The sequence below is a fragment of the Ranitomeya imitator genome, chromosome 1, assembly GCF_032444005.1.
Source record: "Ranitomeya imitator isolate aRanImi1 chromosome 1, aRanImi1.pri, whole genome shotgun sequence".
NCBI lineage: Eukaryota > Metazoa > Chordata > Amphibia > Anura > Dendrobatidae > Ranitomeya > Ranitomeya imitator.
Window position 1 is genome coordinate 344,110,936 of NC_091282.1, and position 24,401 is coordinate 344,135,336.

General features: G+C 43.3%; 1 protein-coding gene across 1 annotated transcript in view; it reads right to left on the reverse strand.

The window, feature by feature from the left end:
• The window catches only part of MED13L (mediator complex subunit 13L), a 210,554-nt gene that overhangs the window by 161,749 nt on the left and 24,404 nt on the right, over positions 1 to 24,401 (reverse strand). The window contains exon 2 of the mRNA XM_069759849.1: positions 945 to 1,182. Coding sequence (XP_069615950.1) covers positions 945 to 1,182 — 238 coding nt within the window. The remainder of the gene's footprint in view (positions 1 to 944; positions 1,183 to 24,401) is intronic.

Below are 24,401 nucleotides of genomic sequence, written 5' to 3' on the forward strand. Positions count from 1 at the left end.
TCGGTTAATGAGATTCTCGTGCTCCGGGGCGGCCTGTAGGGGTCTTTATGTGGTGTTCTGCTTACATATTCAGCCTTATGGCTTATGATGGGTCACTAACACTTCAGTGACCTGCCTCCTATTTTACATACTGTATATCATATTGTGGGGTTAGAAGAAAAAAAGATACATTCAGAAAAATGGCGCCAGCGCCTACGCGGTAACATGTATAGTATAATGCATGCAATATTGTCGGGTAAAAAATATATATATTTAATTTAATCAAAATGGCAGTGGCGCATGAGCAGCTACCGCATTCTGATTGTGCCGTGTTGTGCCATTTTGCAGCACAGGCACAGTAGCATCTACTGCTTTCAGACAGATGCTACTGTGCATGTGCCGCTATTTTGCTGGAGGGAAAAAAATGGCGTCTGCGCAGTAGCATCAATCGGAAAGCAATACATGCTACTGTGCATACCTCATTTTGATCAACTTTTTTTTTTCTTACCCGACAATATTATATGCATTACGCGATACATGTTAATGTGAAGGCACCGCCAGAACCGTATTGCTGAATGTACATTTTTTATTCTTCTAATCCCACAATATTCTATGCATTATGTAAAATAGGAGGCAGGTCACTGAAGGATCAGTGACCCATCATAAGCCATAAGGATGAATATCTAAGCAGACCACCACATAAGGACCACCCTGAAGCACAAGAATCTCATTAACTGAAAATAAAGATTAAACCACAAGATGGATTTCATTAAGCCAGGCATCATTACAATCAGTATGAACCACGCCAACCTGACCAAAATCCTGCTGACAGGTTATCTTTAAGGCAACCATGCTTGTTACATTGCCAGATTATACAGTACTTTACCTCGGCATAGTATATATACATTGAACATAGAAGACAAAAAACAAAGCAATGCCAAAAAGATATAGAAATATGTACTCACTGGTAAGCTCATGGTGTATAACATCAGCAAGATTAGGCTCATCTCCCCACCAGAAAACCCAAAGCTCTTTGCAATCGGGCATGACCTCTCGTCTCCATACACACAAAAGGTTGGCCTGCAAGCAACGAATGAAGCTCAAAAGAATGGGGTCGTCTTGGGCCGGAGCAGAGATGATTGGACTGCAGTCGCCATGGCCTTGGAATTTGTAGCGACGCCATTTGATGCCAGTTAATTCAGCCTGGTGGGGGAAAAAAATGGTTAATATAGCTACACTTACTAGGAAAATGCTAGGGAAAAACACAAACTTAAAGTAGAGACAGGGGAACTGTACAGCAGCTTCTACAGCCAGGACTAAGATATAGGGAAAGATTCGGTGGTATAAACATTGTCATGTATGGGCCAGCTGCATATCATTACAATGCTTTGAGAAAGGAAACATAGTCAAGTCCTCCTTTAATAATATAAATACCAGCGATACACTGGGTGGGACACACGGCTCATTGGTCTGTTCATTTTCAACAAATTGAAAAAAAAACAAAAAAGAATGCCAAAACACCAACAGGTTACTGATATCCAGGAGCTCTTTATTAGCAACACAGAATAAGCATTTTAGCACCTGAAATGTGAACATAATAGAATTAAAGGGGTGGTGGGGGTCTTCATGTGGTGCCCTGATTAGATATTCATAATGCAGACTGCTGACAGGTCACTGATCCCTCACTGACCTGCCCCCTAGTTTGCATGATGAATATTATATATTTCTTGGAGGGGGAAGAACCCTTCTGCAGACAGGCGCTGGCACATATGTAATGTGTGTATAGTTAATTTCTTTGCTGTTCTGATATTCCTAAAAAAAAAGAAAAACAACAACCTTTGAAAATAGCGCCGGCCGCGCCTGTGCAGTAGCAGCTATCAGTGACATGATAGCTGCTACGGCCTCTATCACACTTCAGTCTTTTGGCGTCAGTCTGAAACTGCCATTTTCCTCAAATAGCGGATTCGCCATTTTTGGGGGCGGATCCGCTATTTTCTCATAGACATACATTAGCGACGGATTGTGGCGGATAGTCGTCCGTTCCATCCGCCATGTGACGGATCCGTCGAGATTTGGCGGACGTCATCTAGACGTTGACAGACATTATAACGTTTTGTCTGCGCCGAAATGGCGGTTCGCGACGGATCCATCACGTCCGCCATTCCATAGAATCCGTCGCGACCGTCATTTGGCGGATCCGTCGCCCCAATCCGCTTTTTCAATTGCGCATGCTCCAAAAAGTAGATACTTTTCCCAGACAACCCCCAAGTAACGGATCCGTAAAAAAAAAAAAAACGTTTTCTCAACAATTGTGACGGATCCGTCGATTCGTCACTATGTCGGAGAAGACTGACCCCAAACAACTGAAGTGTGAAAGAAGCCTACTGTGCCATCTTGCTAGAAAAAAAAAATTCCTCCTCCAGCGCCGCCTTCGCAGTAGCAACTATCGGATCACCGATAGCTGGCGCCATTTTCAAACTTTTTTTTTAAGGAATATCAGAAGAACGGCAAAGAAATTAAATGTAAATTCAGCGATTCACCCGCCGCTATTAACTAGTTAAATACCGCTGTCAAACGCTGACAGCGGCATTTAACAGGGCCGTCCAGCCATCCAGCCGGAAATGAGCGCATCGCTGACCCCCGTCACATGATCGGGGGTCAGCGATGCATCAGAATGGTAACCACAGAGGTCCTTGAGACCTCTATGGTTACTGATCCCGGCTAGCTGTGAGCGCTACCCTGTGGTCGGCGCTCATAGCAAACCTGCAATTCAGCTACATAGCAGCGATCTGATGATCGCTGCTATGTAGCAGAGGCGATCGCGTTGTGCCAGCTTCTATAGGCTATTGAAGCATGACAAAAGTTTTTTTTTTTTAAAAAGAGAAAAAAAAAATAACAGTTTAAATCACCCCCCTTTTGCCCCATTCAAAATAAATCAATAAAAAAAAAAACCTACACATTTGGTATCGCCGCGTTCAGAATCGCCCGATTTATCAATAAAAAAAGGATTAACCTGATCGCTAAACGGCGTAGCGAGAAAAAAATTCGAAACGCCAGAATTACGTGGGTTTTTTTGTCGCCGCGACATTGCATTAAAATGCAATAATGGACAATCTAAAGAACGTATCTGCACCAAAATGGTATCATTAAAAACGCCAGCACGGCACGCAAAAAATAAGCCCTCATCTGACCCCAGATCATTAAAAATGGAGACGCTACAGGTATCGGAAAATGGCGCAAATTTTTTTTTTTTTTTTGCAAACTTTGGAATTTTTTTTTCACCACTTAGATAAAAAATAACCTAGACATGTTAGGTGTCTATGAACCTGGAGAATCATAATGGCAGGTCAGTTTTAGCATTTAGTGAACCTAGCAAAAAAGCCAAAACAAAAAACAAGTGTGTGACTGCACTGTTTTTGCAATTTCACCGCACTTGGAATTTTTTTCCTTTTTTCTAGTACACGACATGCTAAAACCAATGGTGTTCAAAAGTACAATTTGTTTCGCAAAAAATAAGCTCTCACATGGTGATATTGACGGAAAAATAAAAAAGTTATGGCTCTGGGAAGGAGGGGAGTGAAAAATTAACACGGAAAAACGGAAAATCCCAAGGTCATGAAGGGGTTAAGCAAAGTGACATGACAGAATCAAGAGAGTGTATTTTTACCACCTTAATGTCCCTGACTCTTGAACAGGCAACTGTAGCTGGCAGACTCTAAGGCCGCTATTTGCTCGTAAATTGCTATGGCAACCATCAGGACCACACAATCATGATCTCAGGGTGCCGATGGGGATTAAGAGAGAGAAACCACACTCTCAAACATTTGTATGATATAGTCATTATTGACAGCAGCATCTAAGGGGTTAAACAGATATGGACGGTGACAACACTGATCGTGGCTGATGCAGCAAGTGGTCAGCCATAGTGTACAGACGACAGCTGTCGGGTTGTCACCTGTATGGGGATGCTAGTCTCTTATATCTCAGGTCAGTTAAAAGCCGTATCGACGGTCATTAAGGGGTTAAACCAGATATTTATATTTTGTGTGGTAAAACGAACATTTCCCACATGTTTACTTTCCACCTGCATCACTTTTGAAACTTTGTTGTTGTTGTTGTTAGGAAGTTAGAATTAAAAACATGTCACAATTTCAAATTTTTCCAACAAAATTTACAAAACCTCTTTTTTTTTTTCAGGGACCACGTTTGAAGGGACCTTGAGGGGTCTATATGACAGAAAATACCCCAAAGTGACGCCATTCTAAAAACTGCACCCCTCAAGGTGCTCAGAACCAAATGCAAGAAGTTTAGGAAGTTTAGAAGTTTAGCAAAAAACGTTGCGTTTCCGTGCGGTCGCCACACACGGACACATCCGCATACACCGCATGTCCCTGCATACCCAATGTTAAAGATAGGTATGCAGGAAAACGCTGGACGCATGCAGCAGTAGGCGGTGCTTCAGGGAGGAAGAAGGGAGGAAGTACGCTGTCATCCTCAGCCCTCCTCAACGCAAGTGTGAAACCAGCCTTTTTTTCTCTGATCGCTCGAATAATGCACTACAAGCAAAGCACCAGCAATGAAATTAATTATATTTGTCAGTACTGCACTAACAGAAGCCTCTTAGACCATGACCACCTCGAGATGCATTGGCAACGATCTGACCATCGCGATGAGCCCCCTCCTTCTCGCTTGTAAATGCTGTGATCAATATCAATCACGGCATTTACAGGGTTAAGTTAAAGCTGGGTCTCAAAGCTACAACCTGTGTGCCCACTAGCCATGACGTACCCATACGTCAAAAGTCGGAAACCCCTATCCACCCATGACAGGTGGGCGGGTCAAAAGTCGTGACCATTGGTTAATGACCAGGCCAAATAAAATTAAATCTGACCAGAGTCACTTTAAGTCGTAATAACTTTGGAACACTGCAACATATCCCAGTGATTCTGAGACGGTTCTATGATATATTGCAATTTATATTAGTGGTAAATTTAGGCCAATATATTTTGCGTTAATTTGTCAAAATTGTCAATTGCTTTGGCAAAAATTTTGAAAAATTCGCAATTTTTAAACTTTCATTCTTTATATCCTTAAACCAGTTAGTCAAGCTGTACAAAATGTTTAATAGATAACATTTTGTTATATGTCTACTTTACATCTGCATCATTTTAACACATTAATGACCAGGCCAATTTTTACAATTCTGACCACAGTCCCTTTATGAGGTTATAACTCTGGAACACCAACGGGTCTCGCGGATTCCGAGATTGTTTTCTAGTGACATATTCTACTTCATGTTAGTGGTAAAATTTATTTGATACCACCTGCGTTTATTTGTTTGCCTTTAAATCAGAGTGATGTCGCAAAAAATAGTTAATCAACAACATTTCCCACACGTCAACTTTACATCAGCACAATTTTGGAAACACTTTTTTCTTGTTAGGACGTTATAAGGGTTCAACATTGACCAGCAATTTCTAATTCTTCCAACAAAATTTAGAAAACAATTTGCTTAGGGACCACCTCACATTTGAAGTGAGCTTGGGGGTCAATATGACAGAAAATACCCAAAAGTGACACCATTCGAAAAACTGCAACCAACAAAGTGCTCAAAACCACATTCAAGAAGTTTATTAATCCTTCAGGCGCCACACGAGAACTAAAGCAATGTGGAAGATAAAAATAAACTTTTTTTTTTTCCACAAAAAAAATTACTTTAGACCCAAACTTTTTTAATTTTCACAAGGGTAAGAGGAGAAAATGGACCACAAAATTTGTTGTGCAATTTCTCCTGAATACACCAGTACCCCCGTATGTGAGGGAAAGACACTATTTGGGCGCATAGCAGGGCTCAGAAGAGAGGGAGCACCATTTTGACTTTTTGAACGCAAAACTGGCTGGAATCAATGGTGGCGCCATGTCGCGTTTGGAGACCCCCTGATCTACCTAAACAGTGGAGGAAGCACAGTTTTGACTTTTTGAACACAAAATTATCCCAACCCTCAACACCACAACCCTAGCCCCAACACCAACCACAACCATAATGGGGAAAAAAAATAGATTTTATTTTATTATTTTTACCTAACTAAGGGTGTGATAAAAGGGGGGTTTGATTTAATATTTTTTTCATTATTATTTTGATCACTGCGATGGGGTCTATTACAGTGATCAAAATGAACTAATAGGAAAAATCTATTGTTGCCGGGTACCGACCAGCAAATCTCGGTGGCGCAGTGCGCATGCGCCCACCATTTTCTTCCGGGAAGATTAGGTGTAGGGCTGGTGGGTTACAGGGATGTCGGAAGTACCAGGAAGGCTCGAGGGAAGAGAGGAGGGGGAAATAAATGGGAAATCAGACTTTTTGGGCAGCGATCACAACACTGGGGACGATAAAAACCAACCCGAATCATGTTCTCTATGGTCTCAGCTACCCCCGGTACTTTTGGAACCAATTTTTATTTTCACAAGGGTACCAGAAGAAAATTAACCACAAAATTTGTTGTGCAATTTCTCCCGAGTTCGTCGATACACCATATGTGGGCAAAAGTCACTGTTTGGGTGCATGGCAGGGCTCAGAAGGGAGGGAGCAGCATTTGACTTTTTGAACGCAAAATTGGCTGGAATCAATGGTGGCACCATTGGCGTCTACCTAAACATTAGAAACCCCCCAATACCAACTCCAACCCTAACCTCAACACACCCCTGTGACCCTAACCACACCCCTGACCCCAACCACACCTGACCCTAACCACACCCCTGACCCCAACACACCCCTAACTCTAATCCCAACCCTAACACACCCCTAACCCTAATCCCATCCCTAACACATGCCTAACCCTAATCCATCCCTAACACACCCCTAACCCTAATCCCAACCCTCTCCCCAGCCGCAGCCCTCACCCCAGCCGCAAATCACTCTAGCCCAACTCTAATCATAATGGCAAAATGGAAATAAATACTTTTTTATTATTTTTACCTAAGGGGGTGATAAAGCGGGTTTGATTTACTATTTTTCTATTTTGATCACTGTGATGGGGTCTATCACAGTGATCAAAATGAACAATAGGAAAAATTTCCTATTGTTGCCGGCCGGCAGATCTCGGCGCATACGCCTGCCATTTTCCACTGGAAGAAGACATCGGCGGCCCGGGGAACTTCACGGGGGGTTGCAGGGACACCGGACGTACCGTTGGGGGGGGAGATAGGGAGGACCCCATTTCTCTCTCCTCTGATGTGCGATCACATCAGAGAAGAAATTAAATGGAAAAAAAATCAAACTTTTTTTTTTTGCAGTCGCCATTATAACATTAATAACGGTGATCACAACACAGTGATCGCTAAAAACCAACCCAAATCATGTTCTCTGGGGTCTCAGCTACCCCCGGTAGTAGAAACCCTGGAGAAATTCTGCCATTAAAAAGCAGCGCTGAGGCAGGAGTACCCTTAATTGCCGCCATTAAAAGGCGTGTCAGCGGTCGTTATGTGGTTAAAGAGTTAATCTAGCCCCACTTTTGCAGCAGGTGGCATGCATTCCAGGTGCTGTCTCATTTACAGATATCTACCAACTCAACTGAGTAAGCAGCATGTATTATGCACATGCTCCATAGATTGGGTGTGTAATATCTGCCACTCATGAACACAAACATGCAGGTAGCGGTAGGTAACTGTCTCCACTTGCCATCCAGGGATGAATTACAGATTTCATTCCTAGGAAGTGACAATCTATCAATGACCAGTTAGTCACATGTCTAACATTAGTGGGGGAGATCGATCAAAATAAATGTTCAAAACAATTGTAATATACACCTTGCACGACATATAGTGAGTTTTTTTTCTACATGCTTTTTGCGCCTAACGTAATGAAAAATAGCCGTGATTTAGTGGGAAGGGTCATAGCCTAAAATGCATCAACATGTGCCAAAATCATGCAACATTTTGAGAGTAAAAATCTGTCCCAAAGACATTGTACATAACATACCAATTTAGTGAGGCATGATTTTCTTCTTAAGAAAAGAATGACGACATACGAGAAGTGATGGCTCTACTGTCATATCCTGCTTACACAGTCTCAACACAGCACAGCAGTGCTGGATGCATTAATGTACAAAGAATCAAGTCCATTTTTAGGATTCATCTTAGAACAAGATATTTACTTGCTGGTAAAAACTGTTAATAAAAAATTGTAAAATGAAACAGAATGATGCCATAAGCTCAGAAAGCCCAGGGGAGGAAAGTAAATGGAAAGTGTAGGTTTGCAAGAATGCCGCTCATCGGCCTGCCGGAGGCAAAGGAGCTGTGTGTTTCTTAAAGGGCCAAGAGATTTGAAACAGATGTTGACAGAAGGAGGGGTGGGGGGCATGGGGGAAAAAGAAATGTAGCTGTAATGTGACATTATCCAAATAAATGTAACAAAACCCCGATAAAGACTGATTCTGGGACATTGCATATAGAAAAATAAAACGGTGAGTGTTGCTGACCTACAGAACATACTTTGTCCAAAGCAGGATTTTACTGTTTTGACACAAGTTGACCTCAACAGTAAGTTATATCCAAGTTCATAAAAATATGTACCACATAATGTCACATGCCGTTTTTTTCTGCGCACAAAAAGTGTTAGCTATATCCCTGTAGGCGGCCGGCGGAGATCACCTATAAGGCAGGAGTTAATTAAGGACACAGACTGTACCATTTGTGTGTGGCAGACTCCACATATGAGACACCGCATTATGTACACATGATGCAGGCAGCAAAAAAAAAAAAAGTACCTATAAATAAGCAACAGCTTACCGTCCCCATTCTAAACTGCCAGGAGGAATGCTCAAGTGAGCACCCAGGGAAACAGCTGGGCTTCCAGATTATTGGGGGAAAGCTATTTAGTTGACAGATGATATTTGACGATGATATTTAAAGGTCACCACATTGGACCTATCTAAACTATTAATATGGGCATACAGGTAATAGACTGCTGAAAAACTTCCTCCCTGTATGCCTCATATCAGATGCCCTGTTGCAGAGTAATCTTCGTTTATCACTTCATATAAATGGCCTCTTCCAGGCTCTGTTGAGGTTGGAGCCTGGAAGATAACTCTGCCTCCAGATATGTTTTACATGAATAGGAGTTACCAGTATGATGTGTAATGGCCGCTCTCTGTGATTATACCTGACATCTGCAGGTTCCTCTCAGCTTCAGCTTCCATCTCATACTCAGACAGAGTTCCAAAATTGTTGCAATACAGCAGAGCTGAGAGAGAAGCAAAACATGGGTTTGCAAGAAGACAAATTTCATTTCTCCTCTTCTGTGTTAGTTACTTGTCTCACTGGTAACTCCCCTTTCAAGTAAAACAGTCTCTGAAGGCAGGGTTACCTTCTACGAAGCATCCTCCCCATAGCCTGGAAGAGGTCATTTATATACAGTGATAAAAGAGGATTTCTAAATAAGGCACCTGATATGAGGCATACAGGCATCATTCTCCTCAGCAGTCTATAACCTGTATGCCCATATTAATAGTTTAGAAAGTCAAATGTAGTAACAGATTCCCTTTAAAGCAGAACAAGCAAAAGACCGATTCATGTGGAAGTACACATTAAGAAAAACTTCACTTGACCCTCTTCTGCTCTGCAAAACACAAGTGTTCCAAGCAACACGATTAATGTGCAGAAAACCCTCATGAGAACTTTTACAAGATTACACATGCTCTCCAGGATCTGATCGGCTTGTGATAGTCCTGGAGAGGTATTTTGATTCTGCACTTCACTACACAGGCTTTGTAAGAACAGAAGGTTGAAAAAAATAGCAAGCTGCGCGAGTCAGGCTGAGTTTTGATCTTTGCTGCTTTTGTGAATTGGGCTCTTTAAGCTTCACAAACATGCTTGTGTTGCAGATACACAGGGGAAAAAAAGGAATCTATTTTATTTTTATAATATATACTACAAATTACATTGATAATATATCAGCGTTTTAGAAGTTGCAAGACTGGCCTCAGCAGAGGGTTCCCCCATTTCTGCATGAACTTCCTCTACAGATGGCGAGGTTGAAATATAAAAATGTTTGAGAACTCGAGCAATAGAACGTAAAGCAGCACTAATTATTATTATTATTATTTATTGTTATAGCGCCATTTATCCCATGGCGCTTTACATGTGGGGAGGGGTATACATAAAAACAAGTACAATAATCTTAAACAATACAAGTCATAACTGGTACAGGAGGAATGAGGACCCTGCCCGCGAAGGCTCACAATCTACAAGGGATGGGTGAGAATACAGTAGGTGAGGGTAGAGATGGTCATGCAGCGGTTTGGTCACTAATCCAACTAAATATGGTTGGAAGGAATCCGACTAGATCCACTGCCTACCGGCTCACAATAATAAAGGAGAAAAAGTGGCAGCAATCAGTAACTTTGTAAAAAATAAAAAACCACAGGTAAAAAGTTTACCCAATGAATACACTGTTTCAACTAAGTGAGCCTTTCACTTGAAAAATTATCAACGCTTCAGCGGAAACTATGAATGTCTTAGGGCTCGCTCACACTGGTGTATAATTCGGAAGTGTGTGCCGCGAGAAACTCACAACACGCGTTTCACCACGAAAGCCGTTGGCAATACGCGCATTGGGTTCCCCACTAAGTGTCGAGTATGTAGCCATCTGGAATTTACTACCCAAATATGCACATGATATACTGCATATTTTCCATTTGCTTTCCCCTTTCTAAGGCTTCTATCACACTTCCGTCTTCCAAATCTGCACAGGATCCGTCAAGACTTTGAAATGACGGATCCTGTGCAGATTGTGGAAAACATGTGCACTGGGCCCGACTTTCTGACGGACCCGTCGAGCCTATGTGCACCTGTTGTGTATGCGTCTTCGCATCGGTTTTTAATAATAATAATATTTTATTATTTTTAACATTCCATCTTGTCACTATTGATGCTGCATAGACAGCATCAATAGTAAAAAGAGAAAGAGCGAGCGAGAGAGAATTTCCAGAGGGGGAAATTCTTCCATGCATGCTCTCTTTGAAAAGGCGGGACCCGTTGCTGGATTCCTGCTTTTCACAGGCAGCGAGACATCCTGCGCCCATAGGCTACTATTGTAGCCAGTGACGGGCGGCGCAGGATGTGTCGCTGACCGATTTTCAAACATGCAGGAAAAAACGTTTGAACGTTGAACGTTTTGGCTACTTTCACACTAGTGTCATTTGGCCTGTCGCAATGCGTCGTTTTGCAGAAAAAACGCATCCTGCAAAGTTGTCTGCAGGATGTGTTTTTTCTCCATAGGCTTGTATTAGCAACGCATTGCCACACGTCACAACCGTCGTGGGACGGTTGCGTCGGAACCAAAAAACGTTGCTTGTAACGTTTTTTGGTGCGTCGCGGCCAGAACTCCGCCCCCTCCCCGCAACTCACAATGGGGGAGCGGATGCGTTTTAATAATGCATCCACTGCCCCCGTTGTGTGGCGCTATCACAGGATGCGTCGGTACGTCGGTCCGACGCACTGCGACGGGCCGACGTTTGTGAGAAAGTAGCCTCTCTGCCCGACGGACCGTTTTTTTATGCAGGATCCAGTGAAAGACGAATGAAACGGATGGCCATCTGTCACAATCCGTCGCTAATACAAGTCTATGAGAAAATGCAGGATACTGCAAAGATATGAATCGCGGCTTCAGCACCATGTTGGGGGGACAGCGCTTACTGTAGCGCTGTCTCCTGCATGGCACACGGACTGCACACGGACAACGTCCGTGTGCGGTACGTGCTTTACACGGACCCATTGACTTTAATGGGTCCGTGTAATCCGTGCGCTCCCACGAACACTGACATGTCTCCGTGTTTGGCACACGGAGACACGGTCCGCAAAAAATCAATGACATCTGCACAGATGCATTGATTTGAATGTGTCTACGTGTGTCAGTGGCTCCGGTACGTGAGGAAACTGTCACCAGGCAATTATTGATCAAGCCACACGATGGGGCAGTACTTTATGATTCAGCGCTTGGTTGAACTGAAAACCTTTCTTGTAGCCATGGCTAACCCTCAACTGACGCTAAATGAAAGTCAGTGGAATCAGGTGACTGAGCTGGAAAAATTGCTAGAGCACCCATTTACAGTGACTAAAAAATTACAAGCAGAGGTCTTAACTCCAGGTATTTTCTTAAAGGAGTGGAAGAACCTGATGTTTCGCCTGTCCCAAAGAGGAGGGTTAATTGCAAGTGGCACTGCTACATCAATGAAACGGAGAGAGGAGCTACTATTACAAAATAGCATTCTTTTGGCAGCTGTTTATGTAGACCCAATGCATCGGATTCTTCTAGATGATCAACAGCTAACTAAAGGAAAAGAAGCTCTGTTTGAAATAGCAGTAAGGATGAAAGGGTTGCAGAACAGTCAAGAGGAACAAGAAGAATTTGGTCGTCCTGCCACATCTTCACCCTCATCGACTGATGAAGAATTTAATTTAGAAAAATATTTGGATCACAAGGACCGTGCAAAGCGTTCCCGCATAAAAGAGTCATCCCCATCAAAGAACACAGCCAGTACATTTCAGCAGAATTTTTCATGTGCACTAAAAGAAATTGAGAAATTTGACCGTTCATCAAATATAACAGTGCATCAAGCGATTCCTCTGAATTCTGACATTGTCAGAGATGTTGCCCGAGTGGTTACTGCTTTGCCACCAACCCAAGTTAGTGTAGAGAGGTTGTTCTCTGCTCTCAAAATAATTAGATCAGATTTGAGGGCATCCATGAAGGAGGATCTGACAGAGGCAATACTTTTTCTGAGGACAAATTTATAGATTTCTTCTTATTAACTGCATAACAGTGTTTATTGCATATTTACTTACAAGAGTTTAGAAAAGTTTATAGAAGTTATTTGCTATATTCTAATTGTATTCTAATATAGTTTTTGCTCTAAGTGGTCTGATTACTTATATGATGGTGAGAAACTGAATAAGCACGATGTAAATATTTGACAACAGTACATTTATTGTTACGAATTGGCCATTTATGAAGGAGTCGGAGTCAGAGTCGGTGCCGGAGTCGGAACCTGATAAAATCCAGGAGTCGGAGTCGCAACTGTGGCTTACTGACTCCACAGCTCTGCTATATACTACGTGGGCTGTGCTATATACTACGTGGGCTGTGCTATATACTATGTGACTAAAACCAAAGCAACACAGGACATAAGACCACCAGAAACTATACAGGCTAGAGTAGAATTAAAATATGCCTTTAGTTATAAAAAGTGGCAAAAGGTTACATAAAATATAGACTAAGTGCGCAACAACAGGACTAGACAACATATAGAGTAGTATAATTATTCACAGCAACCCCAGAATACCTCAATAAAAGGATAATTAAATACTACTTGGCTGTGCAAACCATATTGTGCAAAAAGGCAAATATTAAGACATCATGTGGCCGGCAGGCTGCGACCAATCAGCGACGGGCACAGTCCAGCCGCGAATTCACCCCTTCCTACTCCCCGTCAGTGCCCCCTCCAGTCAGCGCTCACACAGGGTTATTGGCTGATTTACACTGCGTTATGCAGCGGTGTTACGCAGTCCGTTAACGCTGCTATTAACCCTGTGTGACCAACTTTTTACAATTGATGCTGCCTATGCAGCATCAATAGTAAAAAGATCTAATGTTAAAAATAATTAAAAAAAATAAAAAATCATTATATACTCACCTTCCGGTGCCTTTCCCGCTCCTCGCGACGCTCCAGGCCATGCATTGCGGTCTCGCGAGATGATGACGTACGGTCTCGCGAGACCGCTACGTCGTCATCATCTCGAGAAACCGCAATGCATTCTTGGGACCGGAGCGTCGCGAGGAGCATCGCTAAACGCCTCGCCAGGATCCAGGGGCTGCCGGAAGGCGAGTATATAACTTTTTTTTTTTTTTTAAACAGGGACATGGTGCTTACATTGCTACACACTGCGTGGGCTGCGCGCTACACACTGTGTGGGCTGCGCGCTACACACTGCGTGGGCTGCGCGCTACACACTGCGTGGGCTGCGCGCTACACACTGCTTGAGCTGCGCTATACAATGTACTATATACTGTACTAAATCAGCTGCGCTATATACTATGTGGGCTGTGCTATATACTATGTAGCTGTGCAATATACGTGGCTGGGCAATACACTGCGCGGGACCTTTAAGTCATCTGGGTAATTTCGCAATGCATCACTGAGAACGGAAGCTGGCGGCAGCTTCGCATGCATCGGAACAGCTTCGGTGGACGCCGGAGGGTGAGTATATAACTTTATTATTTATTTATTTTTTTTATAACAGGGATATGGTGCCTACACTGCTATACATTGTGCGGCCTGTGCTATACACTGCGCGGCCTGTGCTATACACTGCGCGGCCTGCCTGTGTTATACATTACATACATATTCTAGAATACCCGATGTGTTAGAATCGGGCCAACATCTAGCCTGTATATATTGTTATTGTACCAGACACTTATGGTATTTAGTCTTATGCACGTATAAATGTTTACATATAGGGAAATGACACTTTATTAATCACCTAGTAAATCATTGCTAGGACAGGTTATATTCCGATTCACAGAGTCGTTCTAATATTTTTTGCTGGCCTAGATATTTTCACATTATATGACCGCAATCTTCTGCGTACGATTCTACAATTATGCAACTATTGATATTTGCCTTATCCCTTCACCATGAGTCTTTTAACATACCGTATTTTTGTGACCATAAGACGCACTTTTTTTCCTCCAAATTTGAGAGATAAGTGTGGGTGCGTCTTATGATAGGGATGTAAAGTGGGGAGGGGGCAGCAGCGAGTGGGATTGCACTGGGAGGCAGGAGGCAGAAAAATGTCCCTGCCAGAATCAGCACTGGGGAAACCACATGGTCCCGATCATTAAAGTGCAGTGAATATTCATTAGCTGCTTCTCCGCCCACCTGTCAGCTGAGCTGTGAGCCAGGAGCAGCAAATGAATACTCCTTCACAGGGACACACATGGTTTCCCCAGTGCTGGATTCCTGCAGTAGCTGGGGAGATCTGTGTGTCCGGAGGAGGAGGCAGCAGCAGGGGCCAGAGGGGACAAGATCGCTGCATACCTGCCCGGGCTGTGCTGGATGCTGAGTGCTCCAGCACAAGGACCTGTGTGATGTCATGAAGAGGGCGGGCTGGAGCATCACATGGCAGTACAGAGCACTCCCTCTTCTGATGTCATCACAGGTCCTGCAAACACCACACTACAATCTGCAAGCTTACTCCTGTGCTGTGGAGAGGCGACAAGAGGGAGGACTCATGTGCAGTCATGGGATGGGATGCTCCAGCATTTTACCTCACCACAGTGTGGCTGGCTGCCACAATTAAAGGGAACCTGTCACCCCATTTTTTCAAGATGATATAAAAATAGCGCTAAATAGGGGCAGAGCTGTGCTTTAAATTAGTGTATTTTTGGAGCCTTTATTCCCCACTTATGCTGCCGAAATACCTTTGTAAAGTCGCCGATTTGGGCTGTCACTCACGCTGGTCTGGTCATATGGGCGTGGTGACAGCGCTGTTTCTCCCCAGATCTCCGTTGGTGGCGTAGTGGTGTGCGCATGCCCAGCAGGCGAATCCAGTGCACAGGTGAAGGAAAAAAGCGCGATCTGCGCTATTCCGCGGTTTATTGGTGGGTGCGGCCATCTTTGTGAGGCCGCGCGTGCGCAGATGGTACTTCTCAGCCTCCCGGGGCTTCAGGAAAATTGCTGCGGGATGCCGCGCGTGCGCAGATGGCGATCGCGGCGGCCATTTTCCTGAAGCAGAGTTCGCTTTTTTCCTTCACCTGCGCACTGGATTCGCCTGCTGGGCATGCGCACACCACTACGCCACCAACGGAGATCTGGGGGAGAAACAGCGCTGTCACCACGCCCATATGACCAGACCAGCGTGAGTGACAGCCCAAAACAGCGAATATACAAAGGTATTTTGGCAGCATAGGTGGGGAATAAAGGCTCCAAAAATACACTAACTTAAAGCACAGCTCTGCCCCTATTTAGCGCTATTTTTATATCATCTTGAAAAAAACAGGGTGACAGGTTCCCTTTAAAAGGTTAGTCACTACAACACACAAAGCACTATGCCACTTCTGTGGTGAACTATAACTCCCAGCATGCCATAGGTTCTGCAGGACATGCTGGGAGTTATAGTTCTCCCAATGGGATCTCAAAGCAGCACTCCAGTGCTATTTTTCAGTGCTGGAGTGGTGCTTTAAATATAAGCCCTGTGCCCCCATTCTTATACTCATCTTCATATAGTGCATCTTCATATAGTACTTTACAGACACCACACTGGTCCAGCAGCACCATCTTCTACCCGCAGCTTCCAACATAATAACATACTATTCTATATAATAACAGCACATATAATAGTATGTTTATGTTATTAAAATATTTTACCACCTTTTTTGCTTCAAATATATTTTTCCGTATTTTCCACCTCTAAAACCTAGGTGCGTCTTATAGTCCAGTGCGTCTTATAGTCCGAAAAAATACGGTAATTTTGTGCTGATGCTTTTCCTGGAACATAATGGTTATGTTTGCATTATTTCTAATAAACACTTCATTTTTTAATATACATTGGTTTTATGTTCTTTTCATAGGTATATCTGTTTTTCCCCAAGTTACAGAGTATGGCCTCTTTTTTTCCATACAATACATATGTGAAAAGTAGTGCATTGCTAAAGGTACCTTCACACAACGATTTCGTTAACGATATCGTTGCAACATCACGCTTTTTGTGACGTAGCAACGATCCCGCTAAAGATCTCGTTATGTGTGACAGCGACCAATGATCAGGCCCTGCTGGGAGATCGTTGGTCGCTGGGGAATGATCAGGACCTTTTTTTGGTCGCTGATCACCCGCTGTCATCGCTGGATCGGCGTGTGACACACACGCCGATCCAGCGATGTGTTCACTTGTAACTAGGGTAAATATTGGGTTACTAAGTGCAGGGCCGCGCTTAGTAACCCGATATTTACCCTGGTTACCATTGTAAAAGTTAAAAAAAAATAAATAAAAAAAAACAGTACATACTCACATTCCGATGTCTGTCACGTCCCCCGCCGTCAGCTTCCATGCACTGACTGTCAGCGCCGGCCGTAAAGTAGAGCACAGCGGTGACGTCACCGCTGTGCTGTTTTACGGCCGGTGCTGACACAGTCAGTGCGGGAAGCTGACGGCGGGGGACGTGACAGACATCGGAATGTGAGTATGTACTGTTTTTTTTTATTTATTTTTTTTTAACTTTTACAATGGTAACCAGGGTAAATATCGGGTTACTAAGCGCGGCCCTGCACTTAGAAACCCGATGTTTACCCTGGTTACCCGGGGACTTCGGCATCGTTGAAGACAGTTTCAACGATGCCTTAGTCATTCCCCGGATCGTTGGTCGCTGGAGAGAGCTGTCTGTGTGACAGTTCCCCAGCGACCACACAACGACTTACCAACGATCACGGCCAGGTCGTAAGTCGTTTAGTGTAACGGTACCTTAAGAGGAATCTTAAACTACATCCACATTAATGACGTGTATCATTAGCTTGGCATGACAAAATTTGCAAAAAATATGCCAAGCCAGGTGGCATAAGAAAGAGAATTGTCTAATGTCCGACAAGATGCTCTGCTGTTAATGTGGTGCAGTTTTGCCAGTTCCCTTCTAGATTTACACCACCTGTGTGAATAAATCTCCCTGATTGTTCCAATCTGTAAAGATTAGAAGAAGACTAGCCAAAGATAACCAATTAAAAGGTCCCCCTGATTAAAAAGGTAACTGTAGCATATTTTATGCTAAAACTAGTTGATTCTGGGCATCATGCCAATTTTTAATGAAATGCATATCTTCATTACAATGTCAAATATTCTAAAATATCAAATTATTAGGAACCTGCAGATTCTGGCTAATGTCAGAGGTACACTTTAAGAAATATTTAATCTAACAAAAAAACAAAAAATGGCATGATGCATTTAGATGGTCATGTGCATTTCCCTTGTTAAGCCCGTCTTCAAACCTTGGTAGTGTGCACTGTGGACACCACTTTCCTAATTCACCAAGAGGAGGAGGTTATTGTCCACCACACTACAAATAAAGGGGCTCTACATAGGGAATCGGTCACATCGTTTTTTGCTATTAGTGTGTTAGGCTACTTTCACACATCAGGTTTTTTGTTTCAGGCACAATCTGGCAATTTGTGAAAAAAACGGATACTTTTTTTTTACGTCGGATACGTTTTTTTTTCCCCCATAGAGTTGTATTAGCGCCGGATTGTGCCTGATGGCCAGACGTTTCATCCGTTTTTTTTCCCGGATCCATCCAAATAGTCATTTCCGGCGGACAGAGAAAACATCCATTGTAACTTTTTTTGTCCGGCGAAAGAAAACGCACATTGACAGAATCGGCCAAAAACACATGAAACGGAGATGTGAGGCGCCCGGATCCGGTCTCGCTCTCCCTCTTTTCCCCAGAACCAGGAAGTCAAAAAATCCATGCAAATTAAGAAAGACCGGATCCAGCTAAAAAAACGGATCCGGCGCATCAGTTTTTCGCAATTTAGGTAATATCCGTTTTTTTTTAAACATTAGCCGGATTTAGCCTGAAAACAAAAACCTGATGTGTGAAAGTAGCCTTAGTGATGCAATGTGCACGCCCACAGCATTGTGATAGATTGCCGTGACTGGCCTGACGTCATGGCAACAGAGGAGGAAATCCCGCCCATCAGCTCCCTGGGCATGCGCACCGACTCTGGTTGTACATCCCCTGACACCCAGCAGCTCTGGACCACGCGCACATATGAAAAGAAGTAGACACCCAGATTCAGTGTGCACGCCTGGGGCTGATGGGCAGTGAGCTAAAGCGGGATTTCCTCGGCTGTTGCCATGACAGCAGGCCAGTCACGGCAATCTTTCACAATGATGTGGCTTGCATAATCTGAACAGGACACTGACTGAAATGATTAAAAAAAAACTCCACCCTTATGACTGAAACCAAAGGTATGTGAGGCAATCCTCGAATGATATAAAGTGGGGTTTTTTGGTTTTAAACAATACTGGGGCCAGTTTAACCCCTTAAGGACCAGAGGTATTTCCGTTTTTGCATTTCCATTTTTTGCTCCTGTTCTTCCCACGACCATAACTTTTTTTTATTTTTCCGTCAATATGGCCATGTAAGGGCTGTCGTGCTGGAAAAGGTGCGGACTCATCGCCGGAGCCCGCACCAAACAGGGGGAGGCATCCAATGACTGACTCTGTCCATCATTGGACATTAAGGGTTAATAGCAAAAAACGATATGACCGGTTCCTTTAAGCACCACTGTATCTGTATATGCACACACATTACTTTAGAACTCCATCCCACAAATCAGCAAAAGACTGCGGTGATCACAAAAGCTTACTGACAAGACACTGGGGGGGGGGGGAAATTGAACTATAACATTTCGTTTTCTGTCACAGTACGAGATTATGATGGCATTTTGTGCAAGAAAGAACAGTCAAGTACAGCAAGTAGATCACAGTGCATTTGCAGTACGAAACCACCATTTCATAGTAAAGCATCCCACAAAAACTCAAAGGTATGTTCCAGATGACACCCTGAGAAGTTCTGACATACTGCCACACAGGGAATAAAGCTCCTGACACAGACTATTAGCTTGTTGCTTCACAGGAGGTGGGGAGAAAGGTGTCAATACAGCAAGACCTCCTTCAACTTTAACTGTAACCTGTCATGTGAAAAACACTAGTAATGTGCAGATGTGGGGTTAATCTACAGATTATCTCCTTAGTGAGTGGGCCAAATTTATTTTTCTTTTAAATCTGACCCGTGTCACTTTATGTGGTAACTCTGGAACGCTTCAACAAATCCCAGTGATTTTTAGATTGTCATAAACTATAATGCGCCACGAAAAAAAACAATGGTAAATTTAGGTTGATTTTTTTTTTTTTTATAAATAAACACAAACCATGTCAGAAAGTTGACAAAAATTTTAAAAATTTGACATTTTCAAACTTTGAATGATTATCCCTTTAATCCAGATAGTCATACCAAAGAAAAACATTAACAATTAATATTTCCCTCATGTCTGCTTTACATCAGCACCATTTGTAAAAAAAAATTATTTTGTTAGCATTTTAGGAGGTTTAAAAATGTACCAGCAATATTTCATTTTTTTCAAGGAAATTTACAAAATAGGGACCTACCAGGTTTGAAGTGACTTTGGGGGGTCCGATACATTTGAAAACCCCCATACTACTTTAAAAACGGCACCTCTCGACATACTGAAACCTGCTGTCAGGTAGTTTATTAATCCTTCAGGTGATTTTCAGGAATGAATGCAAAGTTTCATGACAGGAATGAAAAAGTGTTATTTTTACCACATAATAACGGAACAGGTTACAACAGCTGGCAGACTAAGGCCGCCATATGGTTGTGAATTGCCATGGCAACCATCAGGACCACACAATCATGATCTCAGGGTGCTGATGGAGATAAACAAGAAGCCCACACAATGTGTACACATTTATACGATGTAGTCACTATTGACAGCAGGATCTAAGGGGTTAAATAGATATGGACGGTGCCAACACTGATCATCGTGGCTGATGCAGCAAGTTGTCAGCTATAGTGTACAGCTGCTGGATTGTCACCCGTATGGGGATGCTATTCTCTTATATCTCAGGTCAGAAAAAAGACATATTGGGGCTCATTAAGGGGTTAATACAGTGTTCTGAAAACGTGCAACGGCCACACTGAAAGCCCCACTGTTGGTAAAAAATTACTTTCAGTCATAGAGGTGCGGCCAGCGTGACTTCAGTACATTGTGAGCGGAAACGGACTGATAGCCGGCTTAGCACTGAAGCACTATCGAGTCAACTGTTAACCAGTGCCGAAGGAGGTGGTTGAAAAACTGCTTTAATATACAGAAAGACTGGGTTCATGTATGCCAGTATTGGTGTAGCAGAGAGCTTTACACTTTTTTTTCTATGCATTTAAAGGAATCTGTCAGAAAGTTGAAGGAAACATGTCACATGAGAACTGACCAGCACATAAAGCCTAGCTGCCAGGACTAAATGAACTTGATTCCTCCCGGTAGCAATAAGGTTTCAGTCACCGCGCTGTTTCCACACACGCCAAAAGCGATTGACAGCAGTATCAGCATTAGGGACAGTTGTCAGTCAGTGACAAGGTGCGGTTACAGCCATCACTTTATACACAGAAAGGTGACGGAGGCAGCGCCGGCGGCACCCCTGAGACAAACTAGAACGCTAAACAAAGTAAAATTAATTTCCTCCCGGCAGCAGAGCAAGTGCAGGCACCGGGCAGGTTCAGAACGGTATTACCCTGCAGATTAACCCCATTTCTGAAGCCTAAGGGTATGTGTCCCTGGGACGGATTACATCCGGATTAGCTGCGGATTGAACGCTGCATACAGCCGCAGCGTCCAGATGTTACAGCATAGTGGAGGGTATTTTATCAAATCCCGTCTCCACTATGCGTACAAACACGCATCCGGCGGACATGCGGCGCGTCTTTTTAGAACGCAGCATGTCTGTTTACCTTGCAGCGACGCTCCATCGCCACAAGGTAAATAACAGGGTCCTATGTATAGGCTGCGGTGATTCCGGATGTGTGCAATGAACACATCGGAAGCACCGCGCCTACAGAAGGGGACGGCGCTTTGGGCAGAGCGGGTTTTCTGCTCCGTCCAAAGCGATGACAATCCGGACCGTGGACACGCGCCCTAATAGCGTTTCTTCACGTGACAGGTCCCCTTTATCACCCCTTGACCATTTACATGCTCATGTAGGTCACTGAAATAGAAGTTCATTGATAACTTTCTATCCGCTGTCTATTGCGTTATTCAAGAGAAATCCCTGATTTCATTAATTTGCAAATAAAGTATTAGGTGTTTAGTCCCGCTCAGAGCACTAAACAAAAATCTGCCTTCTCCGATCATATAGATCCTTAGGGCCTGCCTCCTTATTGTGACTGATAGCTGATGTCAGGCATTGGGCAGGATTCATATGCCTGCTCACATCACAATTCCTCACACCTAAGCTGCCAGGCGTCCTACATCGATGCTGCAAACCTGCAAGCGCAAGGCAATATAATCAGTCATGTGATTTCTTGCTTGATACTTAACGTCAGCTATCAATTGAAAGACGGAGGTAGGTGCTAAGAACGTTAATTGCCTGAGGCAGACTTTTGTTAGGTGCTCTTGGATGGACAAAGCACCCAACGACTAGGATTTCTCTGGACCGAAATAGAAAGGTATCAATCTTTCAATAGCGTACATTAGCATATAAAACTTTTAAAAAGGGTTAAAAAATGCTGACAGAATCCCTTTAATGAGCAATGTTATCCATGACCATAAGCTGTTTAATATGCTGCAAACACAGCCCGTCTCAAATAGTTTTTACACTGCCTAAACTTTTCCTTATGAATGCATTAATAAATATGTCCTGTTGTCTGCAGCCAGAACATTACATCTCTGTGACTCGGTGCAGTTAAGTCTTACACTCAAATAATTACAGCAATAACATGAAAGGTTCATACAAAAATTCAGGTCTTTTAATGCGAGTTTGTGTTTTGGCAGCTGCTGCTATGAAGTGTCGTAATCCTAAAACTGGTCTATTGTTTGATTATTGGCAATAATGACAGTTGTTAGAAGAGGTATAGAAGAGATAATTAAAAGTTGGCTTGCTAGTATTACCTAGTACTTATTCAAACATAATGCCGCTGTGCGATTTCTGCTAAAGCCGATGAGAACATCATCTCCATCTGGTGGAAGAGAGTAATGCTGTTCATGTGATGTGTGAGGAGAAAGGGCAATTAAGAAAATGTAACTGCTGCAGAAATGCAAGATATTTTGCCACACATTTTACCCTTTGTGTACCAAATCTGACATAAAATCTGCAACATAAATTGACAAACTGCGGATTTAAAAAAAAAAAAAAAAGCTGCGTCAGTCCATTTGCACTGCAGATTTTTCCCAAGGTGGGTGGATGAGATCTTGTGAAATCTAATCAGCAATGCCATTACTATAATACACACAAAAAAATAAATTAATGCAATTATGTCCTTTGGGATAACATCTTAACGGTGCAATGACACATCAGGGGTATTTCCTAGAAAAGGTTCACAGATATCAATATGCTGACATCAAAAATGGTATGGCATCCACATTCACCTTCAGATAAGAATTTTAAAAAAAAAGAATTTTTTGAAGGTGACAATGAAAAGGTGATGCTTATTTCTGCTATAGCCCAACTGCAGATCTGAATATAAGCGTGAACCACAGCATGAGATTTAGCAAACTGTCCACAATGCTGAAACATAGAACACATGACCTTGACTTCTATTGTGTGGGCCTACCTAAAGAACAGAAATTGATAGAGAGAGGAGGCTATCTACTGATCCAATACATCAGTCTGCCAGCAGATGGCCTTCAAAAATACACTTTTTCAGAGTCATACAGTCAAGGACAAAAGTTTTGACTTCAGACTGTTAAGAAAAATTATCAGATGATTTGCAAAAAATTGCCAGTCGTGTTTCCATAAAAATTTAAAGGAGTTGTCCAGCCTTAGGCCACAAGTATGCAGTCAAGTCTGAGAATTCTCCGCTGCCAGGCACAGGCGGTCATATGACCGCAAGGATGCAATCTGCATACTTCCGGACACATTTTGACTAGACTGTTTAGCCATGCTCAATACACTGAGAAAGTCCACAGCCATCTAGTCAGCACGTGACTGCATGTATGCAAATTACATACTTGCAGTAATGCACCTGCTGCTCCCTGCAGTGTAGAATCCTCACAGCACACAGTGAACGCAATGTGAGGGTTCACAAGTCTGTAGTAGAGCTGTGACTACAAACTTGTAGCCAAAGGCTAGACAATCCTTATAACTATTTTGCAAAAACGCAACATGTGAACATAGCCTAAAGGTACCGTCACATTAAGCGTCGCTGCAGCGATCTAGACAACGATCCCGATCGCTGCAGCGTCGCTGTGTGGTCGCTGGAGAACTGTCACACAGACAGCTCTCCAGCGACCAACAATGCGAAGTCCCCTGGTAACCAGGGTAAAGATCTGGTTACTAAGCGCAGGGCCGCGCTTAGTAACCCGATGTTTACCCTGGTTACCATTGTAAATGTAAAAAAAAACAAACACTACATACTTACATTCCGGTGTCTGTCCTCCGGCGCTGTGCTTTCCTGCACTGTCTGTGCCGGCCAGCCGTAAAGCAGAGCGGTGACGTCACCGCTGTGCTTTCCCGCTGGCCGGCGCTCACAGCCAGTGCAGGAAAGCACAGCGCCGGGGGACAGACACCGGAATGTAAGTATGTAGTGTTTGGGTTTTTTTACGTTTACGCTGGTAACCAGGGTAAACATCGGGTTACCAAGCGCG